Source organism: Acanthochromis polyacanthus, chromosome 7 (genome assembly GCF_021347895.1).
Source record: "Acanthochromis polyacanthus isolate Apoly-LR-REF ecotype Palm Island chromosome 7, KAUST_Apoly_ChrSc, whole genome shotgun sequence".
NCBI classification, from domain to species: Eukaryota; Metazoa; Chordata; class Actinopteri; family Pomacentridae; genus Acanthochromis; species Acanthochromis polyacanthus.
This window is the reverse complement of record NC_067119.1, coordinates 18,188,024-18,200,965: the sequence shown is the minus strand read 5'-3', so window position 1 is coordinate 18,200,965 and position 12,942 is coordinate 18,188,024. Positions and strand designations below refer to the sequence as shown.

The following is a 12,942-nucleotide window of genomic DNA, read 5'->3' as shown; positions in this document are numbered from 1 at the left end:
CTACTGTCTTTTTCAAGTTGTCCTCCTTTCTTTATGTATAATTCTGCCAATTATAATTAAATTCCAGGAAATGATTCAGTGCATTTATAATCTGACTGCAGCATTCAAAGCTGTGTGGTTTTTGTTCTTCTAAATTCCATTAATCTCCACATCACATCTGTCAGTAGTGTTAATTATATAATCTCTGGGTCACACAGACAGAATGTGATCTGATTATTCAATTTTTTTCACCTGCTATTATTAGCTAATCGCCAAAATATTACAGAGACACTGAGGTGCTGTACAACCCTGCAGAGGTCAGAAGCAGATGCAGTGAGGAAAACGTCATTGGAATAGATCTAATCATGCTATGACCTTACATTTTTTGACACATGCTTTGAAACATTTTGTACACTCGGTTCTGGCATAATTCCAAAAAGTATAAATCAAATGTCTTCTTGATTTTGTTTTCTCATTGAAATCTTCTGTGTTGTAAGATACTTAAAACATAAGATCTTCTCCTGTGCAGTAACTAGTTTTGGAAAGTATATTTACTCAAGTATTGTACTTGAGTACAAGTTCAAAATTTTATGAAAATGTAAATGCATTGCTTTATTGTAACAGAGTATTTCTACTCTAAAGTACTGATACTCTTACTTAAAACAAGATCTGAGTACATCTTCTACATCTGTTGACCTCATGTGATCACAAATCATATAATGTGTTGAAATTCTTTTCTCTCAACACTGTATTTTCACTGTGAAATAGTATTCCAAATAAATCAGAAGACATTACTATTTATTTATTTTTATTCTCGACCAGAATCTGTTTTCTTGACTTAATATGTGTGACTGAAACTGCAAAGGGTTATGATTAAGCTGATATAAAAGTCTATTACATTTCAGCCACCTTTAGGGTTGGCAGCAGAGCTAATAACGTGTCTGAAATAAATCCAATAATAATGGCTTCTTTGGTGTGATATGAGATGACATATTTAAATTTCAGGTACTTTTCTGTTCAGACAAAAGTAAAATTTTGGAAAGAAAAATACATCTGTGCGCTGTAGGGCTTTAGGGAGAAGGAGTTTCATCTTTTGGCGACATAAATCAGGCTGGATTTCATTATAAAAACATCAAACAAGGTGACGAAAGCCCAAACTGAGTTGAAAAACTGTTTATAGTGTATTCAAGAGGGGACTGCAATCAAACACTAACCAGAGGGATTCTGTGCAAGCTGTACAGCTAAGGTGATGATCGCTGGCTGCAGAGGAGAAACTCAATGCTTCCATCTTCTGGACGAACAACAGCCACACAGAGGAAGAGGCTGAGAGAGAGAGACAGCAACAAAAACAGGAACACTGTGAGATAATAAAAACAACCCAGTTTTCTCCTGCTGGAATTAAGGTCATTTAGACCTCGAGGAAAACACAAGGCAGCCTTAATATTAGGCCCAACTAGGAAAATAAATAACTGGCTTTGAAAATTGTAGGGGTTGATCAAAACAATATTAACCTGAAATCAAAAAGGATGTGACATATTTACATTATTTAGATGTTTGGGGGGCTAATTGGTTCTTTCTCATCGACCTCAAAGATCATTTAAAAATATCAAGATAAATTGACTTTAGCATTTATTTACATTCATAAGTGGTTTTCCTTTCCCACATCTCTGTTGTGCTATCAACATTTAAACATTTACACCAGGTATATGCTAAAGATATCTGTTATTACAGTCCTGCATATGAAGCAATCACAAACATTTATTACAATTCTTTCAGTGAACTAAATGCATTTCTACATAAAAGAGGAGATAAATTATATGAATGTTATTGCAGTTACTTGCAGGTGAATGCTAAATAAAGAAAACATCACTTTTGAGATGTGATTGCCACAGATATGCTGTAAATGTTCACATTATTTGCCACTGTTACTATTAATGTGTTCACTGATAATAGCAGCACTAAACAGTGTCCACTAGTGGCAGCTTGTAAGTCCTACATTCACATGTGTTAGGAAGCACCGTATCTGGATTCCCCGTTGGCAAACTGCTCTCTGATCTGCATTAGAAACAGCTAAATGTAATGTTCTCCACCTGTGATTCCTCGAGTGTAATCGGAAGTTCAGGTTTTACAGAGACGCCTAGCAAACAATAATGTTACACCAACTCACAATTACAAACCGGAGCGTGAACAGTTTACTTGGTTAAACATAATAACTGCTAGTGACCTTGCGTTGACATTTCTGCGCCAACTCCCTGCGGTACAGCACAGCAGACAGCATCCACAATCACAGCTCCTGTAGTCTGATCACTCTCACCCCGAGGCTCCAGCAGCACCAGAGTACATATGGTGTGGATTACTGTTTAAACACTGCTGTGGCTCTCCAAAGAATGCTTTTTTTTTTTTTTTACCATGTATCCAAAGATCCATCCACCACCCAAATCTGTGCATGGCTGTAAAATACTCAGCAAGCAACATCTTGTTTTTCCGCGCAAACTAACTCAAGCTTAGCTCTTGGTTGCTTTGCTGCAACAAGCTCTAATGTTTGACTTCAAAAGGTTGAAGTCCTACTGTTAGGGGGATTACAACAAAGAAATATCATTCTAGAATGAGCTGTTTTGGTGATAAATACACAAAATTTGTTGGTTATATAATCTTAATTTAGGTGATTTCTCATAGTAAATGTTAATATTTACATCCTCCTCCACTCCAAAACTGTTCTGTTTGCTGATTCTTCTCTTGGATGTTAATCCTTGCTTTTAAATTCTTCTGCTGAAAGTGAAAAGTTTCTCTGTGCTCACCTAAAGTCTGAGTTCATGTATGTCCCTGGAAGGAGAAGTTGTGACGTGGCCCTGGTTCAAGATATAAACTTCCAAAACTTAAATGAGAACAGTCTTTCAGTGATGTAGGAGCCATCTTGAATCCAGGAGCTGAACTTTTGAAATGAAAAATATCTGCATAATCAAAGATTCATGGAATGTTTAACCAGGCAGTTGAACATGTTTATGGAAAGTTCATATCGGACACCAATTATTCTAGTCTTTGAACATGCCTGGAGGGAAATTTTGAGTGGATTCAGACTGAAGTGAGCTACCTTTATTAGTTAAAGTTGACTTTTGGGGCTGAGAAGTGCCCTTAACCTTAACGATTACTGGGGAAATCCACAAGCTGACCTGTTTTTGTTCATCCATCTGGCATAAATAAAACAAGAGTCTACAGCCATGTAAGCAGCCCTGTGAGTCTGAACTCTGTCAGTACTTCAACCTTAATGACAATAAACATCAATGACAATCATGTCTAACAGGTAAAGTGTTCAAAATGTTCATTATCTTAGATTTAGGGTGTCAGCACGTCAACATTTGATAATTACTACTAAACAGAAAAAGCTGAAATTGATCAATGTTGTGACCTAGATGAAAAACTGGATCACCAAATAGTTACAACAGTAGTTGAGATATTTCAGTGTGAACCAAAACAGTGGGTGCCTTCGATTCAGTTCAGTGTCTTCATGCAAACCATGTGCCTTTGACCTGGTTAAAAACAACAACAACAAAAAAGACATTCTTCAAGTATGACAGTGAACTAAATGCAGAAAAAGTCAATACAGGACATCCTGTCTCCCATTCTCCCACTTTCTTTCAGTGCTTGAAGTCAGGATATTTTTCTTCTCAGCTAATTACTACTCAGGCATGCGTCCTGAATCAAATGTCCATTACAACTGTCAGCTCCCTCCAAAAATGTCCTGTCAAATGCAAGTAAAAATAGCTTTCTTTTGCCTGAAACAAGAAATTGGCTGTCAGTTCAGTCATTGGTTTTCATTTGATAAGAAGATGCCCAGAAACCAGAAGCTTTGATCAAATTACAGATGATAACGTTGATGTTGTTCTTGTTTCTATTGGTGACAAAGCTTCACAGAGGGAACATTTGACCAAAAATAATTGAACAATTACAATCTTGAAGTTTGGAGATGTGTGCTAAACACTGACACACACTGCAGAGTGAATAGTGATGCACCAGCTGACATATATCTGTAGTTAAACAGAGAAATATCTCAATATCTAATGGATGAATTGTAGCAAAATCTGGTACAAACATTCAAGATTTCAAGAGGATGAATCTCAATAACATTAGTCATCCTTTAACTTAGACCATCATCAGGTCAAAATGACTTTGAATCATGACCAATATCTGCAAAAATAGTGAGCATCTGCAATAATTTGTTGCTGATTAGCAAATGTTAGCATACTAGCATACTGACTTCAGTATTTATTACAAAAAAACAACTGTACATAAGGCCTTGCGGATCTGTTAGCATGACTGCAAATTCTTAAACTTGTTTATTAACAATGGAAATTATGACTCACCTTTGAGACACTTTTGACCAAATATGATGGAGTTTGTCTCTTTTTATGAAGTCTTTCCAACAGATTGTGTGTTTCTGACACATGCATAATCATCTGCTTTGTATATATATTTTTTTAATCAGAGAAGGGTCTTAGATGAAACGATTATTTCAACTACATTTCAGCATTAATTGAATGGACAGTACTGTTATCAATTAAATACTAAAAGACAAATAAAATTCAGCTCATGCAAACAAGTCTAAAACTTGAACTCCTATGTTTCCTCCCGATGTGAAGTTGTGAATATCGTCATCTAGGTCAAAAAATTAAAACTTTAAAAAGGATGTTTTGCCTTGAAAATGCACAGCTTAAATTTCAAAGCATACTAGGGTGCAGTAACAAACATGCCCCTTATATCTAGCTTAACATTGCCCAGAATAAGATAAAAACAGTAAATTAATACAATTCAAGCCCACTAACATTTACCTTTACTAGAATCACCGTTAAGTCAAACTCTTTGGCATATTCAGCACTATATAATCCAGTTCATACAAAAAAGAATACCCAGATTTAGAAGTGGTATATTCACAATAACAGTTTCTGAGTATATTTCTTATCATTCCTTTGCATGTCATGTTAAAACTTAGTTACAATGAAACCAGGCCTGCCATCTTATCAAACTGCTGTTTGTTCTCATTTGCTTTATGTTTGCGTTTCTCAGATTGTGTCCGTTCTATTTTCTATCCTTGTCATCTGTAATGTATTGGGAATGCATGCTGATTGCTTCATTCTTTTGAGTTTTTATTCTGCTTTTGTTTGCCTTCTCCTAAAATGTTGTTTTCTGGTTTTCGTGGCTAAATTAAAATCCTGCCAAAGGAAAACAGTTTGAAATTGTTGTAAATGTGCCAGCATTAGCCACACTGGCACTTTTTCTGTGATGTTGATGTTTAACTCACACAGAAATAGTTTGTAGTGCTTTTCCTTACAGGTCATTCTGAGGCTGCAGTCTCATGTTGGCTGATAATGGTGGGTGAACTGACCTGTGCAATTAGCCTGAGTCAGACTGAGCCACAAAATGGCTGACAGATTCAATAGCAGATCAGAGTGGTCCCCCTTTTCCTGCAAGAAGGGAAGTGGACATCTGTTTGGTGTATTTGTTGCTTGGCAAGAGTGTAATTGCTTGAGGGTGAGGTATTTCCATACAGTTAAGTAAGCAAGTCAGTGGAAAGGGAAAGCCTCTTCTGAGTGATTAGCAGGCTAACGTCTGAAAACACAAATGGAAGACAACTGTTATTCTGTATGACTTTACAGTCAAAGCATATTTAGATGCTCAAATCGTTTTTGCATGTTCAGTGTAGTCGAGTAATTACAATCCAATGTGGCTAACATGTGCACACACTGACACAAACATGATTCATCACGAAACAGTATACTTCAAGGTTCCTCGAGATGTGCCTGTGTATGCTTATACTGCACAAATGCCTTTGGATACATGTATTTCACATCAACTGTGCTCATGAACTGTTGTAAACTTTAAGGCCTACCTTCAACCACACTGGAGGAAATGGAAAGACTTTGCTGGAAAAAAAAGTTTTGTGTGCACCAGGCCAGTGGTACATTTTATCCACCACAACCATTTCAAAAGAACAGAGAAAGTGGACGATAGTGTTACCACTTACAATCAGATGTGACATTTTCTTACTCATAATAATGAACACAAAGCAGAGACAGATCTGCACATTTGAAGTGGATTTTGTGAGACTTAGCACTTGGTAACTGGAGTTCTGATAATAAAAAAAAACACTTATGCTCTTTTATGTAGCGCATCTTGAAATTGAAAAATTACTTTTGCTGTCTGAAATCCTAAGACATTTCAATTGCTGCACTTTTGGTATGTTTTGGTCATTTCAAAGACTGAACTGACCCTTTTTTCCCCCCAAGACTTTGAATCAAATAAGGTCATACAGCGTACATTATCTTAGATATATACTGCGTGTCCTGTCTATACCCTGAACACAAAGTCTTAAATCATTACAGCTGTGTGAATACACTTAGTTTTCATGGTGAGTAAGTGAAATAAACAACTTTTAACTGCTCTTGGAAGGAGTGCACTCAACACACAGGCACATGAACTCCTCAGATCGCTTTCACTCATCTTTGTTCTGGGTTCAATCATTAAACAAAGTTTTTCTCACATCTATCCTTTGTTGTGTTCTCCAATAAAAAAAATTATCCGAGGCAGACACAACAAACAGATAAGAAGATGGTATGTGTTTGAGTCACATTCTTTCACACTTACTACTGCTTCAAGAGGGTTTATAGCTTCTAAAGAAAGTCTGAACTTTGATTTGTTTAAGAGCTCCACTTACTGCAGCCATCAAGCTGATCCAGAAGCTATTTGCTATATGGATGTGAATATAGAAATATTTTCACCCAAACTCAAACATGCAACAGTTGTTATTTAAAAAAAACAACTATTTGTCATCTCAAGTGCTTCAGCAGAAGGCAATTGCAGTTCTTTGTGGTTCTTGAAGATACAGTATTTCACCTTAATTCAAGAGGCTTCCTCAGTTCTAACTGACTGATAGGAGATCCCAGGTATTTAATCTCTTCCTAGGATCACACAACTCAAAGTGTTAATGGTAGTGAAATTGTTTAGAGAGGGATCTCAAGACTGTATTCGAAGTACCTGACAAGTCGTAGTCCCGTTCCTCAAGTGCATGGCTCAACACAGGAAATCCTGGTCTTCAGGACAAGACCCTTCTTCACATCTAAAGGATAAGGGACAGTCAATATTCAGACAATGTTAACATTTAGGACAAAGACAAGTGGCTTGAGAGAGAGAGAGAAGTAAGCCATCAGCGTTAAACTGGAACAACCATCTCCAAACAGAGAAGGCCATCTCTGACACCACTTATCAGATACTTACAGCACAGTCTTGAGATCCCTCCCTAGACAGTTTCACCCTGATGAACACTTTCACCTTTTACACAGGATTAAGAATCCACACACCATTTGTCATGTTCTTGAAATGTTCCAGTAGACATTTTTTTAAAAAGTACATATGTAGCTCAAATAACCTGAGAAAGGCCAAAAGAAATCTAATAGCATGACTGTAATCCTGATTCTCAGAGATAATTAAATTTAAATAAGATGTTCTATCCTGAAATGTTGGAGAGAGAGAAGAAATACATTTTTTTGGCAGAACTGTTTAAGTGATGCTGTAATTGATATCAGATTAAATCCCTTGCCATTACTTGTCATCTGTGCATAAAGCAGTGTGATTCCAAACACTTTGGGGCTGTAAGTGGCAATACAATCTACTCAGTCTGTTTTCACTGGCTGATGAGAAACACATTTCTAACCTAATATCAGCTGAGCTTGGAAAGAAGGAAGGAGAATCTGGAGTATTGTTAGTGGAAAGTGTGAAACTCCTCTCTCCCTCTTGGCCATCTGAGTACACAGACTGAAACCCTTTCATAACACGACTCTCACCAACTCCACACATCAAGTTCGATCTTGAATCTGGCCTCCATCTCTCAGGGCAGCCTGCATGGGTGGAGACAGGAAGAGGCAGAGGATGGACCTCCAGACGTCAGCAGCACTCCCCATCTCTGTGGCTGATCCTGCGGCTCAGTCAGGATTGATGGTGAGTGGGAAGAACTGGAGGCAGCTGCACTGCCTTGTGAAATAGGAATCGTGCGCACTCAATGAAAACCTGAGCGACGGACTGTATACTGGGAGTTTTTTTTTTTTTGTCTTCAGAGGCTTGTTGGACAACTTCAGAGGAAAGTCTGGCTTTGCGTTTTTGCGCTTCTGTCTTGTGCGCGCTGGATGTTGCGCTACGCTGCATAGTGATCGCCAGTTTCCAGTTTGCACTAGAAGGATTGGGTTCTGTTTCCAGTGCGCAGACACATCGATCATCTTCGTTTTCAGTGGCAGGAGTCCTGAGTGATGAGTGCGCTTCGTCTCTTTTCCTGAACGTCTCCAAAATGCCGTCATTCGCTTCTGCCAGATGATACTTGTTGAGTTTGCATCGCGCCATGTCCTTCTGTCGGACTAAAGTGGACAATGAAGTTATGGGATAGTCTGACCACTTGTTTGATACTGCTGAGCGCCTTGCACGCCAGTCCGCTGCTCCAGAGCCGACAGCAGCCCAGCAGGAGGAGAGGGCGCGCCGCGGAGGGTCCCTTGGATCTGCCTCCGGTCCAGAGCCGTCTGACCGTCACCTCCCCGGGCATAAGTAGTACCGAGATCGCAGCCAGAGAGGAAGGTTTTGCTGGAGGAGACAAATGTAAGAGCCTGTGGGTTTGTATGGAGTACTAAAAGTGCCAAATATCCACGGGATTTAGGAGCAGATGTGCCAAATCTCTGTTTTTTAAACAAATAATAACAGGCCTATTGATAGCTGTGGCCAATAGAATACATGTACAGTTGACAACATGTGGAGCTGTTGGTGCATTTACACTGAAAAATACAATATTTACATTCAATCTGAAAGTCTACAAAACAACAGACAGATTTTTGAGCACAAAACAGCCCCCAAAATATTTGCAGTGACCCTTTGTTCTGTTCAGTTTCTTAAAGAACAAGGAAAGGTCTTTGAATGACTTGTTTTGTGGATTTCAAACATCATCGTTCTCAGTTTACAGTCAGAAAGGCCGAAAAAAAATGTAGAAAATCTTCACAGCTAATGACTGTTTGAGAGAATGACTTAATTCATCAAATGTTCAGTAACTGCTGGTTTATGTTCTGTGTAGTGTTATGTGCTAGAAGGAATATTGTGGCTGTTGTAACTTAAAAACATGAAATTCTCTGGTGGATAGATAAAAATGGGATCCATTTGTAAATTGCATGAATCAGTTGAAAGGGAATTCCTCTGCAGAAAAAAAAACAGTATGTAGCCTAGCATTTCCACATTTGCATGTGCAGCTGAGTGACACAACAATCCATCTGTTCTATAGCCACAGTAGGGTGTTAGAGTGAAACAATATGTGCTGTCCAGTGTGATACATCCTTGTTAGAATGCCGTGTCTCTCAATGTTTTTCAGACAGCATGGAGGAACCCCTTCCGAATGACTTTGAAGATGTGGTGGACTTCATAAAAGCAACCATCAGCAGAATACGTCGCTCCACCACATCTGCCATCTTCTCATCTACCTCCTCCACCACCATCACTATCACAACCTCTTCCACCCCCAAAGAAAGATTGAGCAGCAGGCCTCGACACAGAAGGGAGAGGAAGAAGGGGGCAAGCCAGGAGAGTAGTAAAGGTGGAAGAGGAGGAGCGAGAGGAGGGGAGACAGGTCGGAGGACTAGAGGAGGAGGAGGACGAGGACAGGGCTGTGTGCTCAAACAGATCCACCTCAACGTGTCGGACCTCGGTTTGGGCTACCGCTCCAGTGAGGAAATGATATTCAGGTACTGCTCCGGACCCTGCAGGAAGTCGGAGACCAACTATGACAAAATCCTTTACAACCTCGTTCACAACAGGAAGCTTCCCTCAAGAGACACACCCCCTCAGGCTTGCTGTCGGCCAACAGCGTTTGACGACGATCTGTCCTTCCTGGATGACAGCCTGGTTTACCACACCATGCGGAAGCACTCGGCCAGGAAATGTGGTTGTGTGTAGGTCATGTGAATTAGTGTTAAGTAGTTTTAGATTTTTTTACTGCCACTTTGAAGTGTGGTGTTGAGTGTCTATCCTTAATACTTTTTCTTATTGTAAAGAAACATGTAAGACTTCAGTCCACCAGTAAAGGAATACATACAGAGAAACGGAAGCATCACCTGAGTTTTTGCCCTCAACAAATGCCTTCACCTCTCCATCCAGTTCAACTACATCAAACAATCCCCAATTTCTTACAGTCTACGACGTACGTGTTTAGTATGATTTGATTTGATGTTCGCAAACCAAACAGGCTGAACTCAGACTGAACAAAGGATATAACAGACTCACTCTGTCCGCTGCATAGTATATCCGTGAGATGGAAAAATGTTATACACACATAAATGTATTTATGAAATCTTGAATTTATTAACTTATTAATATTTATTTTGTTTTTTTAAAAAGAATACTTATTTATTACTGTGATGTGATATCTCAGAGTGTGCCAAAGGTTTAAATCAAATATGATTTATTTTCATATCAAAGCAGTAAAAGCCCATTTATATTGCAAATTGAATTTGTACACATCAAGATTTTACATTAAAGGTTTCCTGTGAAGTTGCCTTGACAAAGTTGCATTCAGTGTTTCTCACCACAATACACTGTGTGTGTTCTTAAAGGTCTAGGATATGTAATAAATGTATTTTCTTCCTTGCACAATATATACAATATGTTAAATTTGAAGTTTTCAATTTTACACATAATTGCTCCATGGTGCTACTATTGGTGAAAACTTTTCTCAGAAACCTAAATGACCTGTGGCGTTTCCTTGTAAACAGACAGGTTTGGATTCAGTGTTTCTGATCTAAACACATTTCGCATTCTGTGCTTTAAGTCAAACAATTGAGATGAATACATTTTCTTCCTCATCAAGCATTTGCAATTCAAATCTTTACACCATGCACTGTTTACAACAATGTCAAAAAGATCAAGAATATTTCTACTTCTTTATCTTTACTGTTGCATTATTTCCGTTCTTGTTTTGCCACCATTTATCAGTCATAAGAATTCTGAAACTGGCAGCATCACCTTTATGCAACAATGTTCTGCACTTCTAGTGGTCAAAAACTTCACAGGGCACCTTTAGAGTTTATGTTCACACACAGTTATACTTGTACAATCTTTGGCAATTCAAGTGTCATTTTATTGCATTTTCATTTCATTTTTTAAACTCTTGACACGATAAGAACAGGTTTCATGATTGGAAGAACAGTTTGATTCACTGCTATTTTCATGTCCTCAGCTCCAATGAATTGCTGTTTGTTCAACTAAATTTTGTCACCACTTTTAAAACCAAACTACCACTTTATTTTTATACGGTATTCACTTTTAAACTGTCCGATTGATTGTACTGTTAATAAATCCATTCTTACACAATGTAGTGTACTCTGTCCTCAGACAACAACACACCATGCCATTATAAATCTGTCTGCTTTGTAATGATTACATTTAGAAAACATTCTGTTTTCTAATTTCTCTCTATAATTCTGTTCAACAAAGTTTGATTAAAAACAAGTTGGGGGAATAATGAACCTTCTAACTGAATGGCAGCAGAAATGAATCATTCCGCCACTTTTTATGTAAAACTAGAGAAACAGAGCAACAGGGCTGAACTCTATTGATCCTTTTTAGAAATGACAACATAAAAAGAAGAATGAAACCTCATGTTATCAAATGACAGAAAGAAACATTAAACACAGGAGATGATCCATACATACAGCATAGTACGGTACTGTATAGTATAGGAATAAAAAGAAGGTGACACTGACTGAGTAATGGACGAAGAAGTGGATCAAAGGCGAGTGTCAAAGGATCTTACAGCATAAAGTCAACATGGACAAATGAGTAATGAAGCAGAAGTATATGTTGGATGAGAGAGGGAGGACAATAATAAGATGGTTACAAGGTGGCCAATATCCAGAGAAGACAATACTGAAGACAAAGATGTAGGAACTGGAGAACATGAGAAGAGAAGATGTGTCTTGCTTAACGAATGTGTGTGGTCGAAATCTGATCCACTTCTGCTCTCTCACGTTTCACAGCCCCTTGTCTGTCTGTCTGCTGAACTTTGAGTCTCTACTACCTAGTTCAGCAAGCACTGGGCAAAACTCAGCTTATGAAGTCCTTTTTTTGAAAAATTTCTTTACGTAATTTATTATCTCTACAAACAGCACTGAGTGAGTTTCTGTGAGACATTTTTACAGGAAGTTAGATCATATACCAGAAATATGCTCAGAACTGTGATTAATGCAGCCAGACTGTTGGGATTTCAGTGGTGGCCATGTTTAACTTCTCAGTTCTGCTCTAGTGGTATTATGAAGAAAAAGTCAGGGACAAGTTTATGTATCTACACTTGACATTTTCATCTATCAAAATGAAGCATATCACTGTTTAAACATTACCTGTAGGTGATAACTTTACTGGTAAGCATCATTGATTTCATAAAACAAGCAGGATTTTGTGTGAAAGTGAGTGTAAATTTGAATTTTATTCTGAGCTTCCCTGCTATTTGGCTAAAGATGCAGTACACCAACTCATTATTTTAGTTTTCAAGGCACAGATGAACCAGTTGTTCAGAGTCAGAAAATCTGCATGTATGAATATTTTTTTCAAACCCAACACCCACAGTGTAGTTTGTCAAACACTTCAGTAAAATGTTGTCTAATGGATGCTAAGGCCCGGTTAAACATATTCCTAACTTAACCGTGACCACCACTATGGAAAAAATAGCTGACACGTTTTCAAGCTTTACCTGTGGACAATGGAGGAAACCATTAGAGGTAACTGACAGGCAAAAGATAGTGTCATTAGTTAGATGAGTGCTCTGCTCTTTTGTTCATGGTGTCAGAGGAGCTTGTAATGAAGGATAATGTTCCAGTGGAGCGTACGGTAATACAACACAAGTGCTAGCGGTTAAGAGGATGGTGTTCCAAACAGGTGCTAAATAGTAGCAGA

At 38.3% G+C, this 12,942-nt stretch overlaps 1 protein-coding gene across 1 annotated transcript; it reads left to right on the top strand.

Moving 5' to 3' along the window:
* Window positions 1-7,976: 7,976 nt before the first annotated feature.
* Window positions 7,977-11,364, top strand: LOC110963060 (glial cell line-derived neurotrophic factor-like). The gene is made up of 2 exons (XM_022211240.2): window positions 7,977-8,613; window positions 9,371-11,364. The coding sequence occupies exons 1-2, from the start codon at window positions 8,391-8,393 to the stop codon at window positions 9,949-9,951; spliced, it is 804 nt and encodes a 267-aa protein (XP_022066932.2). The 5' UTR covers window positions 7,977-8,390; the 3' UTR covers window positions 9,952-11,364.
* Window positions 11,365-12,942: the final 1,578 nt, after the last annotated feature.

Excerpts from the sequence above, each read along its gene's own strand:
- LOC110963060 (XM_022211240.2), top strand. The coding sequence starts at position 8,391 with ATGAAGTTATGGGATAGTCTGACCACTTGTTTGATACTGCTGAGCGCC. Across the intron at positions 8,614-9,370 it reads TTTTGCTGGAGGAGACAAAT|ACAGCATGGAGGAACCCCTT; the intron begins GTAAGAGCCTGT and ends AATGTTTTTCAG.